The sequence below is a fragment of the Schistosoma haematobium genome, chromosome 4 (genome assembly GCF_000699445.3).
Source record: "Schistosoma haematobium chromosome 4, whole genome shotgun sequence".
Taxonomy (NCBI): Eukaryota; Metazoa; Platyhelminthes; class Trematoda; order Strigeidida; family Schistosomatidae; genus Schistosoma; species Schistosoma haematobium.
The window spans coordinates 12147139-12172407 of NC_067199.1; the positions used below are offsets into that span (position 1 = coordinate 12147139).

The window sequence follows — 25269 nt, forward strand, 5'->3', positions numbered from 1 at the left end:
CATTTCCATTGGTCGATATTCATTTCACCTGTCAAATATTGTACAAATGTTGTTTTCTATTTTATGGTACGATGTGGTCTGGTTGGTTGGTATATAAATAGAGTATGTCTGAAATATAATGATTCATATCTCAGAGGCTAAGACTCGCGTTCTGAACTCAATTGGCTGGGCTAGACAGGGAAGCGGGACCAATCAGAACCCTAGGCCGTTCATTACGTGTTTTACGTGTCACTGATTCCATCGATAAATACGATGCTCCATCTAAACTGCAATCCACCCGTTGCAACAGAAATACTGAGGACATTGTCAGCACGTCACTCTTTTGGTGATGCTAAACCAAGCCATCACCTCACGCGTCTACAATCCCTTGCAGGACCTATAGCAGCCGACTCGGAAATAGTTAAAGAACTATGGCTCGAGTCATTACCGGCTTATATTCAGCCAACCGTGACGGCTCTGCTCGAGAGTGCGCCACTTCATCAGGTCGCCCTCATGGCAGACAAGATTTTAGCGAGGACTAATAACAGAGACAGCTATGTAGTTTCCTCAGCGGCACGTCCTAATATAGACAAGGACACCGGTCATTCTTCGGCTCACGGTGACAGGAACGGGTGTACCCACACACGTCTTAGTTTTCGAGACCGTTGTGGTGGTGTCGAGTCGAGTTTGACTATGAGCACCACTACAGGGAAACGCGTACCAAATAAATCAGAAGGCGAAGATTGAACGTAACTAGATTTATTTGGTACGCGTTGCCCTGTAGTGGTTCTCATAGTCAACCTCGACTCGACACCACACTACAACTGGTAAGCCGAATTCTGGAACACGCCTTAATCTCTGGTCAAATCTTCCAAAGAAGTCAATTTGGTGAGTCTATTGTTTATCTATCCACGTCTGTCGTGTATTTTCATGTTAATTTTTAATATATAATTTACTCGACATGACGGATAACGATAAGACTAGTATTAATATCATAGACTCTAACGTACAGGCCATCCGTTTTCTACCTGTATCATTTATCCCCCATGACCGAGAGGTCTGGTTCGCTGCATTAGAGTCTCGCCGCATTAGGAGCCAAAAGCAAAAGTATGCTTTCGCTCTCGAATCTCTACCCGGGGACCATTTAGTAGCTGTACGTGAAGTCTTCTTCAATTCTAGTGTACCGTTCTCCGTAAAAAACCTTCGTTGGCAACTCGAGGGTTAATGATCGCTTCCTCTTCCACCAATCCTCTCGTCCTACAATTGCACGTTTGCCGATCAGTCCCACGAATCAAACCGCTACTTACCGAAAGTGTAAACCCTTTCTAGCGGGGCGCTCCTGTAGTGACCTACTTTTACCAAGAGAACGCGATTGATTTAATTGAAACAATTATTATTATAACCAATTGTACCAGTGATTGTTTTATTGTGCTCGTTTGCTTAACTGTGCTAAAGACAGCCATATTCCTACTCCATTCCTCTCCATTACTTTTCCGCGGATCCAACCATCTGACCAGTAATCTGAAAAGCAACGTTTGATGCAATATGTCATTGATTATTGTACTCGACTTTCGACTAGTAGGTTACAAATTTAAATCCCGATCCACGTAGTTGAATTTTGCCACCCGAATAGAATTCAGATACACAGTGTAGTTCAATGTCTAGTGCATAAGCCTATAACTGGTAAATAACTTACAAATCAATTATATAAATGAATTCATAAATACATTTTGATGCAAATTAGTTACATAACTCTCGATTTTTTTTTCCTCATTGTTAGGCATGTATAATATTTGCAAGCATTTCGTTAATTTATTTTTCCTTGTTAGTAATGAATACTCTTATTATACAGCATAATGATATCGGATAAGTGTTTTTCTTACATTGTTAGCATAACATCCAATAAGCTTTTCATATATTTCTTTTACATATGCATATTGTTGTCTTGTTTTTTTGTAAATGGACGATTAAACATCGAACTGTATCCATTCATTGCGTGTATTTATGCTATAATGTAAATTAATTATAGTTAGACATTTATTAATTTTTTTATAGTTACGAATTTATTGTAACTTGATTACATTTCTATCATGTTTCACTATTTCATGTTATTATTTATCCAATTCAATAATCAAAGTCTGGGTTTAAATCATTGGCTTTTGGATCCTACTTTACTTCAAGCGATGATTATAATGATGCTGTCCAATTTTCTGAGATAAAATGAATACAAGGGAATTAGAATTTATGGTTTAATGGTTAAAAATCAAATGCTTGAGTTACTAAAGTCTTACTGTGTTATCTTAAATTAGAAACTAAATTATATCTCATTTTATTTTTTGTGTAATTTGTTCTAATATTTATTTTTGACAAAGTTTGTTCAATTACTGATCAGTACGTATATGAACTGACCTAATAATAGTTCTTGAAAAATTCCTACAATATTATGGACTGTAAATGAAGATAACTCATTGGAGAAGACAGTTTCATTGTGGTACAAAGTCGGGACTATTGTCAACTTGCAATCTTTGTGGAAACATCTACATTTGATATCTCTTGAGCTTTTCATCAGTAATTCACTATTTCGATGATTAATAATTAAATGGATTCAGAAAAATTGTCTTTGGTTGCTATCGTAACAAAATGTTTGTTTTGGTGAGATACAGAAAACTCCTCGAAAAAAGCCAAAAAAGGCTTTGGAAACGCTGAGAAGTATCTTATCTTAGATGTTTTGCGCGAAACATCTAGAAAGTGAGTCGTCACATGTCGAGTTCTTCATTGGGTTATTACCTATGTTGCTACAATGTTTAGTAGCGTTTCAGAACTTTCCGGAAACCCAAGGCCATCGAAAATACTATGAGGCCCTGGATTTTCTGTGCATAAACGAACATTGGAATGAAGCATTTCTTCCATATTTCACGCCTTTTCTCTCGTGTTCAAGTCGCTGTGTAGATTTAGTCTGGGGGTTACTAGAAGAGCTTGTGAACCAAATCTAGCGTTCAATTAGAACACTTATCAGGGGCGTCGGGGAAAACCACAATGAACATTTCTTTGGAGCAACTAGATGCCTATACGAAGCATCAAGAGAAGCGGTTTGGACAGTCACAAATCAGAATCATGAAAGCCCTTATGCAGAAAATGTGCTTGTCCCAGCAAAATCCAGCTTCTGGTGAGTTACAAGTATCTCATACTGATTCAGTCATTAATGCGACCCATGAATTTAATTTTGATGGTGTAGTAGGTGTTACTTTTGGTTCAATAAATATCAAAATCTGTTCCATATTGATCTCTGTAGACTGGATGACGCCTCAAAAGTCAGAATACTTTTAAGAAAACTTGGGATGACGGAACATGAACGCTATAGTAACTTTTTTCTTTCAAAGAACTCATGGGCCTTTAATTTTGATGAAACAATTAAAACCCTGTCTCACATCTTTGGAGAACAGTCATCTCTATTTAATATCCGTTGTTAATGCTTGAAGATAACGAAATAACCAGGAGATGACTAGGTGAAACATTCAGGAATTGTGAACGAAGAATGTGAGAGATCCAAATTGTCTTCCATGACAGAAGACCGGTTTAAATCCTTTGTATTTGGCTGCAGCCTGCATTCACCCGAGGATATCTGAAAAAGAATCCTTAACAAACTTGAACATTGTCCCAGCATTACTCTATAGGAAGTAGCTAGCGAATGCCAAAGATTAGTCAAGTTGAAACATGAAACCTCAATGGTCAAGAGCAGTGTCCGGTTTCATCACGTCAATGCAGTCAAGAGAAAAGTCTTACAGGGTTCTAGCACGCAGAATTATCGTAATGACAGCGGCAAACCATCATCCCCATACTGGTTATGTGGCCATTGGCTTTTCAAAAGGTTTTGTCCGTTTAAAAATCATCGTTGTACTACGTGTTCCAAAAAACGACACGAAGAAAGTCATGGCAAAAGTCAGAAACGCTGTTAATCGAAAGTGTATTCTAAAAGATTCAAGCCCCGAACAACCAAAGTAACGGTAGCTCTCAAGAGAACCGGCTGATGAGTCCCGAATGGGACGAAACGTGCGTCCTGAATTCCACTGCTAGTGTTATATCCGAGTGGAGATTAAATTACAGGTAACTTCCGAGGACTATTCATGGACTAATATTCTTATTGTATAACTACTCAACAATTACACTATGTATATTTATATCCCTCTTATGACAAGCTTTATTTTGGCCTATAATTTATTATTGTACGATTTACGGTTCTTAAGTTATGTTCAGTTTATTAACTACTGCCTCCCACATTCACAGCCACTTTTTGGGCTTATTTGTGTACAAATATTATTTCCTATTTTATGGTACGTTGCGGTCTGTGTGATTGATATATAAACCAAGTATGCCTGAAATAAACGATCTGCTCTGATTCTGGTCTGATCTGCTCTGATTCGGAAGCTGGTATCTTGTTCTGGACTCAAGTGGAAGGGCTCGTAGGACATAGGACCAATAGGGACACTAAACTGCCCACACCGGTTGAACGTCATTGGTTGGCCTAGTGCGAAGATTCGTATAAGTCGTATTCGGATTGGTAGATAAGTCGTGTGATCGAAAAGTCAGACATCCAAGGTCATAACAATTGGCGACGGGGATTTTGGCAACAAAGAAATAATAATAATACAAGTGGTGACTCAGATTTTGGAAATAAATTAGCTGTATAATTGCCGGTGATTTTTGGAGCTAATATTATTGGCAACAAAAAAAAATGTCGATTTCTTTCGAACAGTTGCGGTTAATATTACAGCACCAGCAGAAGATGTTTGCCTTGCAACAAGAGCTATTTATAACAGTTTTGGGCAGACTTTGCATTCAAGCAGAAAATAAGAAATCTATATATCATGCAGATAATGGTGTAGTAATGGACATTTCAGAAGCATATCCTGTGCAGGATTCAAATCCCTCTATACCAGAAGGAAAACGTAATATTGGTAACGTGTCCAGCTCAGAGCAGGAAAATATTGTGCTAAATGCATATGAAGTTGTGACAATACCAGATGATCAGGAGCCAGATCCTGTAGATGATGCCCAGAGTCCAGAATCAAATGAAACACTACTGGTACTGTCTAGCTGCGAAAATAAACGTCAGCTCGAACAAAATTGTGGTCCACGTGCTATTAGTCGAGAAAGCTATGGTGACTCGTATTCAGAAAATAACTGGAGCAACACGATGAACCAAATTGTACCAGATGTTACTCAAAATCACCGGAAGACAGAATTTTATATTGAGTCAACTTATCCCATTTCTAATGACAGTGTGCCAGATATTGATTCTCAGAATAATGCATATGATTTTGATGAAACTTCTTATAACAATGAGGGAAATATGTCAGCTGAGTCGAATGATGGCCAAAAATCTAATTTAATTCTGTTAGACGTTGACTTTCTTAATGACTCGTTATCTGCTAACGAGATTCATAATGAATTTGAAAATAATGAACTCAGATCAAAGGTCGTTCATCATCATCTAGTCATTTTTAGTGGCTTCTCCAGTCAATACGAGAAACATGGTTTAAATAAAGTCCTACTAGTTGTAATTTGGAGCCATAAGGACCCAACATTATTTCGAGGAGGAGGAGAATGTTGAGGAATTTAAAGTCACATATAATTCTTTTTTTTTTTAAATCAGAATCTAAAGTTGGAATTTTCAAAAAAAAAAAAAAAGGGAGGTGTTATATCCGAGTGGAGATTAAATTACAGGTAACTTCCGAGGACTATTCATGGACTAATATTCTTATTGTATAACTACTCAACAATTACACTATGTATATTTATATCCCTCTTATGACAAGCTTTATTTTGGCCTATAATTTATTATTGTACGATTTACGGTTCTTAAGTTATGTTCAGTTTATTAACTACTGCCTCCCACATTCACAGCCACTTTTTGGGCTTATTTGTGTACAAATATTATTTCCTATTTTATGGTACGTTGCGGTCTGTGTGATTGATATATAAACCAAGTATGCCTGAAATAAACGATCTGCTCTGATTCTGGTCTGATCTGCTCTGATTCGGAAGCTGGTATCTTGTTCTGGACTCAAGTGGAAGGGCTCGTAGGACATAGGACCAATAGGGACACTAAACTGCCCACACCGGTTGAACGTCATTGGTTGGCCTAGTGCGAAGATTCGTATAAGTCGTATTCGGATTGGTAGATAAGTCGTGTGATCGAAAAGTCAGACATCCAAGGTCATAACAATTGGCGACGGGGATTTTGGCAACAAAGAAATAATAATAATACAAGTGGTGACTCAGATTTTGGAAATAAATTAGCTGTATAATTGCCGGTGATTTTTGGAGCTAATATTATTGGCAAAAAAAAAATGTCGATTTCTTTCGAACAGTTGCGGTTAATATTACAGCACCAGCAGAAGATGTTTGCCTTGCAACAACAGCTATTTATAACAGTTTTGGGCAGACTTTGCATTCAAGCAGAAAATAAGAAATCTATATATCATGCAGATAATGGTGTAGTAATGGACATTTCAGAAGCATATCCTGTGCAGGATTCAAATCCCTCTATACCAGAAGGAAAACGTAATATTGGTAACGTGTCCAGCTCAGAGCAGGAAAATATTGTGCTAAATGCATATGAAGTTGTGACAATACCAGATGATCAGGAGCCAGATCCTGTAGATGATGCCCAGAGTCCAGAATCAAATGAAACACTACTGGTACTGTCTAGCTGCGAAAATAAACGTCAGCTCGAACAAAATTGTGGTCCACGTGCTATTAGTCGAGAAAGCTATGGTGACTCGTATTCAGAAAATAACTGGAGCAACACGATGAACCAAATTGTACCAGATGTTACTCAAAATCACCGGAAGACAGAATTTTATATTGAGTCAACTTATCCCATTTCTAATGACAGTGTGCCAGATATTGATTCTCAGAATAATGCATATGATTTTGATGAAACTTCTTATAACAATGAGGGAAATATGTCAGCTGAGTCGAATGATGGCCAAAAATCTAATTTAATTCTGTTAGACGTTGACTTTCTTAATGACTCGTTATCTGCTAACGAGATTCATAATGAATTTGAAAATAATGAACTCAGATCAAAGGTCGTTCATCATCATCTAGTCATTTTTAGTGGCTTCTCCAGTCAATACGAGAAACATGGTTTAAATAAAGTCCTACTAGTTGTAATTTGGAGCCATAAGGACCCAACATTATTTCGAGGAGGAGGAGAATGTTGAGGAATTTAAAGTCACATATAATTCCTTTTTTTTTTTAAATCAGAATCTAAAGTTGGAATTTTCAAAAAAAAAAAAAAGGGAGGTGTTATATCCGAGTGGAGATTAAATTACAGGTAACTTCCGAGGACTATTCATGGACTAATATTCTTATTGTATAACTACTCAACAATTACACTATGTATATTTATATCCCTCTTATGACAAGCTTTATTTTGGCCTATAATTTATTATTGTACGATTTACGGTTCTTAAGTTATGTTCAGTTTATTAACTACTGCCTCCCACATTCACAGCCACTTTTTGGGCTTATTTGTGTACAAATATTATTTCCTATTTTATGGTACGTTGCGGTCTGTGTGATTGATATATAAACCAAGTATGCCTGAAATAAACGATCTGCTCTGATTCTGGTCTGATCTGCTCTGATTCGGAAGCTGGTATCTTGTTCTGGACTCAAGTGGAAGGGCTCGTAGGACATAGGACCAATAGGGACACTAAACTGCCCACACCGGTTGAACGTCATTGGTTGGCCTAGTGCGAAGATTCGTATAAGTCGTATTCGGATTGGTAGATAAGTCGTGTGACAGAAAAACCAGACACCCAAGTCATAACAGCTAGCCACCATTATCTCAGCTTATAATGCTTGTGACTGAACTCAATATCGAAGCAATCTTCATGGTATGCGCATATGCCAATAATAGACTGATCAACTGCAGTCCTGAACGTCCATGGGAAAATTCAAGCAACCAATACAGATTTGAAATAACCTGTTATCGTTTATGCAGTTTTTCTTGTCATTAAATGTCTAAGAAATTAGACTGAATCAATTGAACACTGTCTGGCTATAGGATAAAATGTTCAATTATAATTTACTAATCTAAATTATCATAGTATGATGGACATCGATGTTTGAACTGATTATTTCTTTGCTTAACCATTAGACCACTGGGCCGGCATCCAACGGTGTTAATGTCTAACTTCAACCAATCCACGAAGTTGCGCCACCGAACACCATTGTCTTCAGTGAGCTAATATCTCACAACAGACCAGGTTGAACTCCAGTGCTTCAAGGTTTTCCATGGTGGTCTAGCTTCAATTGACTCATGATTTCGACCTGTGAAACGAATATATGTTGTAACCTGTCCTTTATATTTGCATTATTTTATTGAAAGTTTTAAAATATATTTTAACCGGATTAAATTTAATTATTCATGATGGACAGAAACAAAGAAAAAAACACACTGTACTTGATCGTTTTATTTGTTCTTTTTTAAAAATACTTTTAAAGATCTATTTATGACAGTGAAAGTCATAAACCTGACAGTTTTTTAATACCATCTTAGCTGTTAAATGATAATGACTACATTTTGATGTTTTTCTTTTTCCTTCCCCCCTCCCCTCATATAGTAGTAAACTAATAAAAATCATTTTTATGATTATTATTCAAGATGATTTTTATTTCTGCGATGTTTTTTCTCTCGTTTTACTTTCTCATAAGTGTTGTTGTTATTTCGTTTTCTGGTTTAATAATATTGGGTCGTAATGATGGTTACCCTCTAGTATTGGAATGTACAATCAGACTGATTTGTATGCACATATCTTTCTAAACCTAGAATATTGGTTCGGGACTAGTTTGTATCAGTAGCTTATCTAAACATAGTGAGTAAATTGATCAACTGATATGACAATTACACTAGCCCTTGGAAAATCTTGGTATGATGGATACGGATGCATAATTGAGTTTCAGCGATTTGCACTATCCGTGACTTGATATCCCTCTACCTATCAAGAAGAAAACTTAGTACACAGCATTCCTATTTATGTTACTTTACATTGGTGATATATTTTTTATGAACTAAGAAGACTTGAATAGGTTGCTAGTATTTGATAAATCCGATAAATTTTTTGCTTATAGTATAACTACGGAGTGAATTCTGATTAGATAGAAACAGTAAGTTGGTTGATAAGAATATAAACCTTAATCGATTGGTATATGTAAAATGTATTTCTCGATATACACTATTCCGATATGCAGTACTGATGAGTAGTGGAATAAGTTGGATGAAAGTTTGGGGCGATTAGAGCAAACAGGATATGTACCAGAAAGTTCACATTTCACGGTTTGGATCCTTGTGATAATTATGACCTATAATTGATGACTTTTCCATTAAAACCTAATCTGATCAAATAGTTATTATGTGAACCATCAAACTGTTATCTATTATATATAACATACATGGTTCAAAATCGTTTGCAATGGCGCGGGTGCATCCACTCTTGGTGTTCTCCCAAATTTTAATCTTCTGAATTCTTCATGTCCCTTTTTTTTCTCTTTCCAAATTTATTTCACTGTATTATACTCCTTGAATAACATCTTCAAACCCTAATCTTTCTGATTACTGCTTATACTCTTACTACCTCTACCACTACGGGATTTGAATCGACAATTGTATCTGTGTGCTAATGTGGTGTGGCAACTCGAACTGATGTACGTACGTACGTACGAAGTTCAACGTTGTTACTTACTGACTGACATTGCATACCAGTAACAATATTGTTGTTAATTTGTGAGCCGTAATTTGTAAGTATAACTTCACACACTAATGACTAGAGATTATCAGAAATTCTCTTCATTCATTCCAGTAAATGTTAAGGTGTCCATAAAAATTATTATTGTTTAAATTCCTACTTTTCTCACCAAAAAGATCGGAAATTAAAAAAGCTGTTGAAATTGTACTTCTTTCGTATTGGTTCTTTAGACGTAATTGTTATTTTAATGAACTGTTTAATTGACAACTTTCCAAAGTCACTTAGGTAATATTTCATCAGTTGTCTTTGTCCATTTAGTTGTTTACTTAAGAGAGAATACCTCTTCTTTTTGTCATGATCAATCTCTACTTCACTCTTTTTGTTGTTGTACATATATCGTTGAGATGTCATTATGTAACATAGTTATTCGATATTGTAATACTCGTAGTCAATTTGTACTTTTATCAGTATGATCACCCAACCCTTTTTCATTTTCATTAATTTACGTATGAATATATCAACATGAGATACCGTGTCGAGGTTTATCATTCTTGTTGCTAATGATAATCACTCTACCATTGTCTTTTTGTCTTCATATTTTTTATTTTAGTTTCCGTGCATCTATGCAAGCAAGACGTTTAGGTATTCGAACACGAAGAGAGCGTTTGGTGAGTATCAGCTATATGTATATATAGTACGAAGTATTTAACAGTTCACACTATGCATTGCAATATCAGTGAAACCATTTACTCGTTTTGATTTTGAAATATCCTACCCGTAGGTATCTTTGATTCAGTATGGTTAAGTAGATGAGCTCGTCAGCCACTTCACTCTTCTTGAAATTTTCACCTTCTGTGATTAGTTGATATTTGAGAAAATCTTGAAGTATATTCAGAACGTTCGTCTAGGTTTTGCTAACTTATGCCACTTGTGGAGTAACGAAGATGATCGTCTGCTTACGAAGTTATGGACATATTACTCATAAGTTTACTCCGTGATATTGTATAGGTGTGAAACATGGTCTATATAGGTAGGAGACATGTGAAGACTACACTACAGGTGATATTAAACTGTAGTTTATGGATCCGTCTTTTAGATCAAATACATCTGACTAGATAGATATAATAAGTTCCCAATTCCATTTCTTAGTTACAACAATATTTATGTCAAATAAATGGAAACAGTTCCATTTTTGTTCTAAACGTTCGATTAATTATCATGTCCCTGTTTTACAGAATAGTTCAATAATCTGAATTAGTTCCTTGAAATAAATCTTTTTCTTGTTTTCGTGTCCATATTATTAACACAGATTCTCTTAAGTACAAGATATAGCTATGTAAATGATTTCGAATTGGTTATCAACATTTTTACTATAATAAACCTGAATTACATAATCGTAATCATTAGATAAAATTAAAAAAAAATTGTTTATTCCGTGAAATAGAATACATCTAAAGCATTAAAATTATTATACATCATCTCATTAGCTAATACAGTTAACAATAACATAATATTATTATCAGAATGGGTTTTGTGGAGATTTTTAGAAATTTCACAAGTTAAAATCATCAGTCACTTGGGTTCGAATCCCGCGAGGCGCAGAGTCGTGGATGCGCACTGCTGAGGAGCCCCATACCAGGATGAAACGGCCGTCCAGTGCTTCAAGGTTTTCCATGGTGGTCTAGCTTCAATTGACTGATGATTTCAACTTGTGAAATAACAATGATTATCTATGTTCTTTTGAATAAGTGCCAGTAAGTTTAATATATAAACATATAGTGTGATTTGTATGGTTACAATAATGATATATTTTGAATAGTTAAGTTGTTCTGTCTTTGATAAACACCTTTCCACTCTTTCAGTAAAACTCCCTAGATTTTGTGTAATGCTTAAAGTAGACATTCTTGTTAACACTGCATAATTAAATCAATCGGTATATTTGATGGGTTTTATATTAATGAAATGAGGATTTTTGCAAACAGTGAAATAGTAAGATATTTAGACTGATGATGACCTCCATGTTAGTATGATAATAAACGTGTCAATCAGTTTTTAGCCGTTATATATATATATATATATATATATATATATATATATATATATATATATATATATATATATATATATATATATATGATTGACATAAATAAACCTTTATACGAAAATCTAATTACTTCAATGTATTTCATGTAATTATATCAGTCAGTCAGCTACAATGTAGGAGCAGGCACACATGTGCATCGGTTCAAGTTGCCATACTTCATTAGCACAACAAGATGAACACAGGATTCATAGTAATTATATCATCTATTCTGTAATAAGGTTTATTTCACACCTTTAATATATTTTTAATACTGAATGAATAAATAAATGAACGAGGTAAACTGTTTAGAAATAAATCCAAGTATAAGTGAATAATGTTATTTTTATTAAGTTGAATTTAGAATATTGGTTTATTCGAGCTTATAAATAAAACAGTTGTTCAGTATTACGTAACTTTTATTCATCATAAATATGTACATTCTGAAAATGTCAATTCATTACAGTCATGATTAAGTTGATACAAAACACAAAGCAACATTCCAAAACGATAAGGTGACATTATTCCAACAAATTGTGTTTCACAATTTGTAATGTTGTTTTTAAAAATTGTGAAAAATAAGTTGCATACAGTATATTTTTTAATATGAAGTGAAATCATCTTAAAATACAGTCTTTAACGACAGGATACAAATTATCAGCATAGGGTTGTGGAGATTGTTAAGTTGTTAAGATTGATATCATGAATGGATCAATGTTAGACCACCACTGAAAACCTGGAAACACTGGACGGCCGTTTTGTCATGTGCTCACTAGTGGACTAGCTTCAAGATGGATTTCCTGGAGTTCTAGTGAGAAGCCGTGACCAATGGAGTTCAAACGTGTTTATTGTGAGGCAGTTACTCATTGAAGACAATAGTGGACAGTCGCACAATATCGTGGATTGGTCGAATTTAGACATTGACACAGTTGGATGCTGACTCAGTGGTCTAGACTTTAAGCGTTCGCGTGCGAGACCGAAGATCTTGGGTTCGGGTCTCGCGTGAGGGATCGTGGATGCGCACTGCTGAGAATATAAATTGTTATAATGACTTATTGTGTATGTAAAAGTTGGTACTGTTACATAATTTGTGATAAACATTGTCAGGTACCTTTAGAAGATGGCATAACTGCAAAGTTATGTGCATTCTATGTTATTGGATGTTAACTCCTTTCCTTGGAAAGTACACTTAACAGTTTATTCACCAGATTTCAGCTGCTCAACATATATAAGAACAAAGTTTATAATGTTTTTGCTCAAATTTAGTAAACATTCTCAGGAGATACATAAATTTTTTTGTGGAAATCGTTCGTTCATTGAGTAAACCATCTGTTTTCAAAAAGGCTATGCGTCTTGGTAATCACTGTAAAGGCTCCAAGGATATTGGAAGGACAGAGAAAACAAAAATTTTCTTTATTTATGAAGTTATTGGACATGTGTTTGTTCTTTAATTTCTGATCACTGATTCCTTGTCCCGATGATTACTGATAAAGAGATATTGAATACTTGTTATACTTTTTGATAAACAAATCGACCAATAATATTGAATACCCTTAGTTTACATTCTAATTATGTAAAACAATAAACCCTTTCAGGTTTCCACGATATAGGGCGATAACGAAACATTTGTGTAATAAAAATGAAGCATGAAAAACCTGAGTGAAGTAATAAATATGCAAAATAAAAACAGTTAAAATGATTTTTAACAAAAATCTGTTTGTCGAGTTTGTCAGTTTATTTCCTTGTATGACTTATAGTGTTTAACCACTGGTTCCTAGCACTGACAATGTTGAAGAAAAAGTTTCCAACTGTATGGTATTTGAATACTTTTTGCGATCAATATTTATTGGACTAATATACACATATAATGGGAATTTCTGTTGTTGTGGTTTGATATCAGCTTGAAAACTAGAATTAATTAGGCAATTGTTTCATTTCGAGCTTGGAACTCCTCACCATGAACAACGTTGAATTGTCAAGTCAGCAAATTGAAAATGGACTAAAGTTGTAAATAGAAACCATTTTACATTGACTCGGTGATCGAAAAGTTGAACTCTAAGGACCTGAATGTCTTGGGTCCTGTCTCCTGTGTAATTACGGACATGGACTGCTGAGAAGTCCTCTACTAGAGTGAAACATTTGTCCAGTAGTTACCTGAATTAAATCAGTTCGTAATGTTAACTATAAAGTTGAGACTGTCATTCTTTGAATTTTGTCTCGCAGCTATTCTGAAGCTAATATACTTGCCAAAAGATTTAATGACTCTGTCCTATGTCACGAGTGCACGGTACCTAGTAGTTACAACCTAAGATGGAAGCAGCTACCTAGTTCTCTTTGATTTTCAGTGTCAGAAAGCACTTTCAGACTAAAATAATTTCCGCAAATCACCTAACCAAATGATACCCATATTTATTGATGTAACTTAATTATAGGAATGAGATGTATTACTGTGGCATATTTCTGTATCAGTTCAAGTTATCACTATACAGCAACCAGATGACTATAAAAAGAGATAGAACAAGTAGTATTATCAATGTTAAGAAAAATGATTATGCATAGTGAATATGAATACTGGTTAAAGAATGAATTCACTGCAAAAATCTATGGATAGAGATCATATCTTGAAAGTTAAGATAAAATAACATCACTTGGTGTTATCTTGTAAACATACTTATCAACTTTAACAAGAATATATACCATTGGATGTTCCTTTGAAATTGGTTGCATGTTTAAAAGAAGATGAATACTTTTTATGTTCCCTACAGAGTGTCCTTATGCTTTTGTGTCTATGTATGTGTCCCCTCGTGGCATAATATACAAATCATATCTTAAAATAAACAAACTATGTAAATGGACACTTGTTGATAAAACTGTTAGAGATACTGTGTTTTTTCTTAAAGAAAGTAGTGCACTTTGATTAAACAGGCTAGAAAAAATGTCCTTTTTCTGAAGATTGAATTTTATAAATTTCTAAAGTTGTAAAATTTACTAGTTAAAATCAAAATTTCCTCAAATGAATAGGGTCAGAGAAAATAGTTTCCTATAGACGATGTTCTACATTTAAATAAACAAAACAAACCAAATGATCTGGCTAACAGAATGATATGGAACATCATTTAATCAGAAAAATATTCTTTCTAGTGATTAAATTCTTATAAAATGTATAGTTTTTGTATTGTTGTATGGAGTGTTTTCGTTGTAGAAGTATTATTACATGCAAGCTGATACCAGATCGTTATGTACAGAAGCAATGTTCACCTTCACTTTCATTACAATTACTGTAGTTTCCTTTATATCCTCGTATATTTCTTTATCTTTTATATTCTTGTAATTGCTGTTGCATTGTTTGTTTTTTATCCTTAAGTTACGTGTTATCTGATCCTGCTTAGTTCATTGTATACTAAGGTTTTCGACTAAACATTTCATTCATTCGTCTATTATTTTTGTACTGACTTCTTCATTTACTAACTGAGTTTCGTCATGGATTAAAATCATTTGTGGTATCACTGAAAACCAATATACATTAAATAAAGCTAGAACAAACTTTGATGCAGAATAATATGAATTCATCATATTTTGTGCTTTCGCATCAGCTGCTTACAACCATATATGTATTAAAAGTTAACATTGAGGTATGATATAATGTGAAACAACTGACATAGATGAAGCTATCATTATATATATATACGCAGTTGGAATTGAAGACATAAGAGGTGGGTGATGCATTAATCAAATGACGTCTGTAGAATGATAAAGTGGATTGTGTGATAATTTTAGAGATTATGATGGGTTTACATAAGATAACTGGAATTAAGGACTGATAAGGTGGGTTGTGTAATAATTGGACAGGACTTGAAGAGTTTACATAAGTTACGAGAATTAAGCGAATGAAAACGTAATAGTGAAAGGTTAGTTTTGGTGTACATAATATAAGACCATGTGACATAAACACTAATAAAATAATGATAATAACAAAAAAACTCACCAAGGTAGTGTTAAGTTTATTACTGTCTCTTTCTGGATACATAAATCAGGTTTGAGCTTTTTTATTGCTATTGCATCAATATATTTAAAAGATGTTACGTTCTGTTGTCTGCTGATAATTTTAAAGGCTTGTGGCCCGGTGTTAAGCAAATGCCGAGCCATTTTGCCTCTCATTCTCAAGTTTTTTGGGACATGTATTCTCTCTCTTCTTACAATGTATGTGATTTGGCACATACATGTAAATTGGCAAATGCATTTAGAGGTACCGAGAAAAGAGGACCTGTCGATTTTTGTTTGTTTGAGTGAGTAGTTTGTTTCTTATATTATTCTGCATCAATGTTCGTTCTGGCTTTACTCAAATTATTAAAGGAAAACAATAGACATTGAACAGCTTTCTTTATCATAACATGAGACTTAGCAGTGATGCATTGCTCTACAACTTTCAGCTCTCTTAGCGGGCACAGTTTCTTTAGACGATTAACTTGAAATTCAATTTCAGTGTTGTATTATAATCATTCAATTGCACCAGTGGTGATTGTCCTACTCCCTATATATGGCTAAATCTTATCAATTATAACTTCATTTTACTCACCATTAGGCTCTTTACTCGATTGTTATAACGGTAGAACAAAGTGTTCCTCTTTGCCGCGGTATACCACTATTATTCGACCGGTAAATAGGACCATACTATCATCAAACCAGATACTCGATCGATACACTACATTTGGACAGGATCTCGTTATACCACATACATGATTCATGATCAAAAATAGGGCATCAGAGCATATGCTAGACAATACTTAGTTCAACACAATTACAGACAGTTCACACTTTCAGTGAGTCCGGTATCGATTCCAATTGCACGAAGGAAACCATATATATTTAGTCCTGTCTGTCTGTCCACGCTCACTGGCCAATCATATCTATAACACGAACTATGCACATGAATACTGTAAAAATAACCTTATTGATCACATTAAACGTTCCATACAAATTTATGATCATATGTGGATTTAATAGTAAAGTTTTTTGGGAAGACAAGTTCTTTGTTGAACTATTTGCTTTTTGTCTTAATCGCGAATAATTTTGAATCAGATAAACCAATGCCATATTGTTGAGATCTCACCACATTTTTACTCTCCGTAATACTTCAGTTGTCATACAAATAAAATTTGACACACATTAGTACCATTGAAGTAGATCGGAAGTTATGGTAATAAAAATAATAGGAATGCGAATAAAACTAAGACGATTGAGTGCATTGCCTCAGCTGAATATTGTATCGAAAGTTCGATAAGAGAACATAGGGGGATAGAACAAACAGTTGTATAACGAGAAAAGATGAAACCAAGTTTATAATGATTGACAAGTATTCTAAGTTGGTTAAAATGAAATTTTAGTATAAAAAACCTTGAATTTATTGTAATGAAATTCGAAACGTTTAAACTTATCGTCAATAAGGGGAGATGGACCTAACAATCGCTTCCGTATGAACTCATAAACCAACTTTCAGACGTCTAATAGCTATATTGTTAGCAAATTTAGAAGCATCTGACTTTGAGGCTTGTTAGACATCATAAGGGAATTCCGGACTGATGTTGATTGCTATGTTTATATGACAAATTAAGTCAGGTTTTTAGATATCTCACTTCTGAATGCATGATATCTGGAATATAATCAATTAAATCTAAGTTGAATTCTCCATTCTAGTGATTATATGCTTTGTCTTATCAAGAAAAGCATTTTTCTATTTAACATTCTTCATAATGAACACAGGGTTTCTGAGAATCTATACGCTCTCGTGTTATTTATATTGTAATATCCTAACTATGTTGAGTTGCTTATTAACAAAGGTATTCGCAATTTTAAAGAGAGCAAAAGCAAAGTTTGGTGCAGAATAATATGAATTTATTTTATTTCGTCAGGTTCTCATCAGCTGCTTACAACCTGTAATATTTAAAATCAACGTTATTACAGATATTGGCATACTTATAGATACGTAGATGGTTAGAGATAAATATGTTTATCATGATGTAGCGAACACTTCAATAGAGTTAATAAAGTCATAAAAATTTTTGTTTCGGATGAATAAATAAAGTTTGAGAGGCCAAGTTCTAAAACACAGACGTAGTGATTAGGAATCATTGAGTTAACAAACATTTGATAATTGTGTAATGAAGTAAATGAAAATAGATTAATAGTAATAAAGAAAGATATGAATTGATATCAGTCAGTTATGAATGAAAATTATGAATTCAAGAAAATGACAATGATGTAATCAAAACTTGAGAAAAAGGTGAAATAATGAATGATGCAATAAAAACGATGTAATGTTACTAGGGCAAAGAAAGATTTATTACTGTTTTTTCTAGACATACAGATCTGGTTTTAGACGTTTGATCGCTATTGCTTCGTCAAATTTCAAAAGACTGGAGTGTGATCGTTTATTAATCACCTTGAAAGAATTCAGTGTATCCACTTGATGTCCTGTATCAAGATGGCTCTGCTGAATGTTTTTAATCCATTTGACCTTAGACTTTTGGAATATGTTCTTTGAATTGGTTTTAGGCTCTCCCTTTTGTTCTACCAATGTAACTGCTCTGGTAGATACATGTGAATTAGCATACACAGTTGGTGGTAAAAATTCCGGAAGATTCTTCGACCTTTAAACCTGAGAAATTGAGGATCGTCAAAAAATGTTTTGTGTATCCCGGGTTTTTGTTAGGAAACTTTCTCTTTTTTACTGTTTATTGCTCACAGATTATTATAGTTAATCAAGGTACATGAAATGATAGTGAACATTTGTAGCTCAGTTGGATAATTTAGGTGGAGTTTTGTTGTCTATGGTAGATGGTTTAGCCGTGGAGGCTTGTTTTTCAGTGGAAGCTGCACGACCGAACCATGCACCTCAGAAAACAAAATTCCACCTAGATCTAGATAAATATTTCATCACGATTCTTTATAATAAATTAAGATTACTTACTTCATCTTCCAATATTTTCCCTCATCACAGAAAGCCGTCCTACCACCTATTCACGAAAATAGCCAATTTAATCAATCTCCCTTACAATCTTCCAATAATAACAAACCTAACCAGTCTTCCAATCCAGTTGTAACCAATGACTTGAATAAATCTCCAATACGTTTTATGAATTATAAAGATGTAAAACGACAAGAGCATGGTAAGTGAATTGATTGTAATAAGTTATTTTTGTGAATTACTCGTAAAAATATATTTTACAATAAGTGACGCATTTTTATTGTTTGCATATACCTGATTTACACATGATCAAACTTTAACACATAAATTTAAATTCTTTTTACCAACAGTAAACTTCCACTTTAGAGCGATTAGTTAGTTGATTTTTGAAGCCTACACGAACTTCTTCAGTTGGTCTAGATAAATCTGAACGTGTTTGACAATCAGTAGTAACGATTGATTGTGAAAGCATAATTTCTTGATGAATATGTTCGATCATCTGATATTTAACAGTGACCTTTCTTGACATTTACATTAATTTCGGTCATGGAGCATTCGCAGTGGATATTACGTCAAAAAAACTGGTCATCTGATGCTTTCATCATTATTAGTAAGCCTTTGAGTTGTTCTGCTGTTAATATCAAGGACTAACTTTAGATCAGTCTTTATTGGCATATATACATTACCCGTTATTTAGGATAGATGAATTGTTGGTAGCGATGGAAACTAGGGCAGACGTTCCTCTCTGTTTAAGACTCGCCAGGTAAATGTGTCGACATCCTATTACTAATACCCACATTGGAACTGGAACCCAGTGGTCTTCGCCTCAAACGCCAATGGGTCATCTACTGATTTACTGAGTTAAGATATCCAATAACTTATCCGGCAGATATGGTTTTTGGAGCGAGTCCCAAAAATGACCATTAACACTGGGATTCAGGTAAACCTATCTGGAATGTTTCAAACAAGGCGAAACTTGTATTGTCAACTCCACTCCAAGCCACGATTCACTTATCCTAAATCTCCAAATTATGGTCCTCGACTGTTGGCAAATGTTTAATTACAGTTGGTAAATCTAAAACTATAAACATTGCCATTTTGTGTCTCATGCCACTATAATCATTATTTGGGCTGTTGTACATTCGAAAATGAAATTGTTTTTGTTATGTATCTGCAATAAAAAATATTTTGTGTGAACTTTTAACTCAGTTATCTAACCAGCAGGCTTTCAGCCATTGTATTCTATAATGCAATGGATTCATTTTTACTTTTGTTTTGTATTAGCCACTACATATTTAGTGTAGCCAATACACAAATATGTATGACTTTGTTAAGACTAAGTTTTTTCATCGATTCTTTAATAATTTGTGCTAAATATTAACGATATTTGCGACTTATGTGTATACTTGGTGGTTTATATTCACCAACCAACCATATATGTTGGTCTAAACTGCATATGGATTTGGCCAATAATTTTGCCTCAAAGTATATGTTTTTGTATTTCGTCCGAAGCGTGTGTTTTGATTAACAATCATTTCATTATCATTCAGGCTTTTATCTTCTATTTAAGTACATGAATATAAGGTATTGTGACTAGTTGTGTTAAACTAATTTATAGTCTCAGGTAAAATATAGTAGTCAATAGTTTGTTTTCCTGTGTCAAAAAGACTTTCGTAATATGTATAAACATTTTCATTTGTTTTATTTCACTAAACTGAAGTCACTTTGAGACTTCATCGAGTTTCGTAATCATATTATTGTTACAAAATTTTTACTTTCCTAAACATGTCTCGTGGTGCGCATGTTGGTTTTCTCTTTTGAGTCGGCAGTCGGAAATATATTTTTGGTTTAGCTGCTCCATTTCATCTTTTTATGGTCATGCACCGCTGGGAATTATTGCGATAACAGTTTTCCAGTCAATTTGGATAAGAGGTATAAGAATAATCACTTTGATACCGGTACTGCCTCTTTCAATGTTAAATCCTTTCCCAATTAAATTATTACTTTAAACAACAACAACAACAACATCACAATATAAACTGTCATTTTCTACATACTTGAGATCTTTTAAGGTCATATCATTCATTTGAATAAATCTACTTTGAGTGATGATTGAAACTTAACATTAGTTTTGATTTAGTAATATTAGTACGATCATTTAAAACATATGGATGCATTCGTTTTTAATGAATGTGGTAATCAAAATTTTGTAGCATACTAATTTTTATGTTTTTTTCTTTATTTCTAAATAATAACTGGTAGATATTTGCAAAATATTTATTCTGAATTACTAGTATTATTCATAATACAACGATAATTGGATGCCGGTTCAGTGATCTATAGGTTAAATCTGTAATGCGTGTTTTTTGAACATTGTCCTTGATGCAGATCGTTTATAAAGCTGGGGTTTGCAACCACTTACTTGATAATGAATAGTACGAATTAATACGCTAGATAATAGATAGGACACACATTAGATCATGTTTCTAAATAACTTACCAGATTAATTAATTTGACCATCAGCTTAGATCGGATGATAAACAGATATATCATTCTGACCAACGATTGAAAACAATATATAAGCTGGAACAGTCGTTTATTGACATAAATTCAAAGCAGTCGCACAATGTTAAAATCCAGAGGAGAAAAGAATTTATAAATTCAGCGAAATTATGTGTCGATCCAAGATAGACCATCGTTAAAAGCTTTGAAACACTAGTCGGCCGTTTTGTCCCGATATAGGAATCTTCAGCAGTGCGCATCTACAACCCTGTTTCCGGGACTCGAACCCGAACCCTTCGGTCTTGCGCATGAGTGCTCAACCTCTGGCATCCAACAGTGTTGATGTCACGCCATTGCGCGACTATTCGTTGTCTTCGATAGGTAACTGCCTCACATCCGACACGGTTTGGTGAGAAACCTCAACCAGTGGATTAAACAAAAATTAAGCTACATATATATTTACGCGGAACTTTGAAATAATGACCACTGGGGGATCAACTAACAAAATTATACCCCTGTTGATCTACTGTGTAAGAGCTGTACGAGACTGTCATTATACTACACCCATTTTGCTAAAACATTTAGAATAAATTATGAAATAATGAACAGAATTTATAGCTCAGCAAAATGATTTCAGTTAACGTGTATGCTCTGAGCTCAATAGTTTAATCGTGAAACTTTCCGTGTCTCTCTAGACTAAACTATCAGCTTATACTTTAAGAATGAGTAACTTATTTGAATTTCTTCAAAGTTGACTAACAGCTTACTCTGTTGATATGGGTTTTTATTAGGTATTGTCTATAATTATAGATAAGATTGACTTTCCGAGGAAGTAGCAAAATAATACTGTTTCTTTGCACAAAATAGCGTTGCAATTTCGGTTTAATCGAAAGTTTTTCAGATAAATAAGTGTAGCCATGGAGGTCTACAAATTATTTAAATACTTCGTTTTGTATATGTGGTCCATAATATTTACAAACGTTTCTCATCTTTCCTACGGACTTTTTATTTTGATCATAATGATTCCTATGTTGTTTATTTTTTTAATTGCATTTATGGATATCATAACAAGTTTTCTTATTGCAAACATTACTAAATAAGATGTTTTTTCCTTTGTCAATTTAGTCATCCCGTTAATATTGTTTTCTGATGGTATCGCCAACTATTATTATTATCTTCATGGTTTACATCACAGACTGATATTATGTAACCACTAAAAACCAGAGAGCATTGAATCACTGTCTTTTCCCAATGTGGGACTGTCCAGCGTTTCCCATCCACAACTCAACCGGGGATCATACCGTTGGGTTGTGTAAATCTAACAATCTTCACAAACCGTCTATAATTACTATTATTATTATCATCATTATTATGATCAATTTACTGGTAAATACTACCGATTTTATCATTGTACCTGCCATAATCAAAATAGCTTCCACACCTTTCTTGTACTCAATTACATCATGGTCTCTCTCTCTCTCGCGCGCGCTTGTTCTGTTCACCTATAAATTCAACTTGTGTGAATACTGAAGTACTTCTGACTACAATTCACTAGTAAACTGAATGATTTTACGCATGTTACATACCAAAATACACTCGTCAAACATTTTATTTATTTACACAAATCAGTGCATGGGGGAAAGATTTAAAAAAAAATACAGATTTATGAAATGAATTCACTTCATCCCACGATGTTTGTTGTTCTTGCTTAACATTAGTCTATAATTATGTTATAACTTTCTGTTTGCTTGATCATTCCATTTCAGTATTAAGTATGCATGAAATTCTGTCTATGAGAGAGAAGGTAACGAACAAGTATGGTGAATTTGAATTTTTTAAATTGTATCTCTATCGTATCCAAGTTTACCGAATAAAAGAATTTTCATCTTATCTCTCAGCATGGTTACTTTTCTGCCTGTTAACTATGATCTATCCCGATCAGATATACTTGATTCATATACAGTTTTAGTGTTTGTTGTATTTCAATAAATATATTTGTTCTTTTCTTTTCGAATTTATAAGTGTAAATCTATAAAATCTATGATTCGTCAGCATAGTTAGCGTTCGTCTTTTTTCATTCATCTTCTATCTGTTTAGTAGATTTTATGTTGTCTATTCATTTATTTTCTTTCGTTATCATGTTTGTGTGTATATTTCATCTTGAACAATTCAACTGTTTCAACTTGAACTTATCCCAAATATTGGACATATGGTCAAACTGAGGTAGAATCACTAGGCATGTGTGTGAATGTATACAAATTAATGCGGTAAAACAATGGAAAACGTGATGTGTTTACAATAAGGAAAATGAATGAAATCACTTTGTTGAGATTTAGATGGTGGTTGGAGGTAGTCAACAGGAAACCCTGGACCCGGGTTTCGTGCTACTTGGAACTCGTCAGCAAAGTGTACTTGTAATCTTGAGGGAACTGATGCTCCCTGGCGGATTCGATCTCGTGTCACCCAGCTTCACAGTCAGAGACGTTACCACTGAGCTATCCGAGCCGTGACTAACCTCCTGTAGGACTGAGATGAAATCACTTTGTTCTTGATTAATTATCTGAAAAATGATCAAAACTCACTTGTTAGTTTAAAACTGATTGTAGTCACTACTGTTCACTAATTCAATAGATCAAACTGAAAGGCTATCTGTTTCTTATTTGAGTAATGAATATTTGTAATCCATGTGTTTTATTTTATTAGTTGTATTGTCTAAGTTATTTTACTCAGAGATTAAATTTTTCTTAATAGAATTGTTAGTTGTTATGTAATGGAAGATATTACTTTGTTTTTATGATTTTATGTCTGTCTTTATTTTTGACAGCATTAAATCTACTTGCTGACGCTGTGGCTGATTTACCTAATCCAAAGGTTTTCCGTAGACCTTCAGCACGTCAACCTCGATTAAATTTACAAACTCTTAATACATCAGATGTAATATCTCAGAACATAGGGAATAATGTAGGCAATTGTAAGTCTTAGTGTTTAAATTAGATTAGTATATGATTTACTGTAGTGTTATTCAGTAATTATTTTCTCATAACTAATATGTGTGAACGATAATAAATTATTAATGAGCTTATGTTCATGTTTTAGCTGTTAATCTCTTCAAACTGAACTACAAGATTGATCGACCAACTAGATACTCAGCTTTAATTTACTTGTTATAGGTTCGAACCCCTTAAAACTCTGGTTTTAGTCCCAACTCAATACATATATGGCTCAGCATCTAACTCACGAGTCTGTATTTGTCACCTTTTTCATGGAACAATTGTTTGATGATGCTGAAAAATATAATTAACAATTCGATAAAATAGTCACTTGTGAAGATGTAATCTGTGTCTGGTTAGTTGTTTTTTTTGGCTTGGTAGTATGGCTGTCGAAAAAAATACATACGACTCCAAACATTTTCACAAAATTAAACTAATCTCCACTGTCTATGTAAATATGTTCGAGTAAACAAGCGTATACTATCCTAAATCGACTAAATGAAATCCATCAAAATAGCTCACTAGCTTATGAGATGTCACTAGAAAAAGTCAAAATATTTGGATTGTTTACTATCCCACTGTCAATTTTTTTCATGCCAATATTAGTAATTAGGGTAGGATTTTATCCAGCGAAACATGTGAATGCTCTAACTTTCTCTCGGTTTATAATCATTTTATCCAAATTTATCACTTTTTATCTTCCATTCGCTTTTCTCTTCAATGTTATTGATGGTTTCTTTTTAAATTTTAATTGTTTCAAGTAATCAAAAGTTTTTTTAATAATACATTATTCATTAAACGAACAGTTAATCGTTGATTAAGATCATGAATCGATCAACGTTAGACCACCATTGAAAACCTTGAAGCACTGAACTAGTGAGAATCCGTGACCAGTGTGGTTAATCCATATCGGTTACCCACTAAAGACAATGGAAGATGGTCACTCAATATCGTGGATTGGCTCAAGTTAGACATTAATACCGTTGGATTCTGGCC

At 34.0% G+C, this 25269-nt stretch overlaps 1 protein-coding gene across 2 annotated transcripts in view; it reads left to right on the plus strand.

The window, feature by feature from the left end:
* The window catches only part of SERINC5_1 (Serine incorporator 5), a 69886-nt gene that overhangs the window by 19934 nt on the left and 24683 nt on the right, over positions 1–25269 (plus strand). The window contains exons 9-12 of one of the 2 annotated variants that reach the window (XM_051215675.1): positions 2352–3145; positions 10348–10405; positions 18815–19391; positions 24108–24254. In XM_051215675.1, the coding sequence (XP_051066206.1) occupies positions 2352–2367 (16 nt within the window). In that variant the 3' untranslated portion in view covers positions 2368–3145; positions 10348–10405; positions 18815–19391; positions 24108–24254. The remainder of the gene's footprint in view (positions 1–2351; positions 3146–10347; positions 10406–18814; positions 19392–24107; positions 24255–25269) is intronic. The other variant, XM_051215674.1, reaches the window with a different exon arrangement.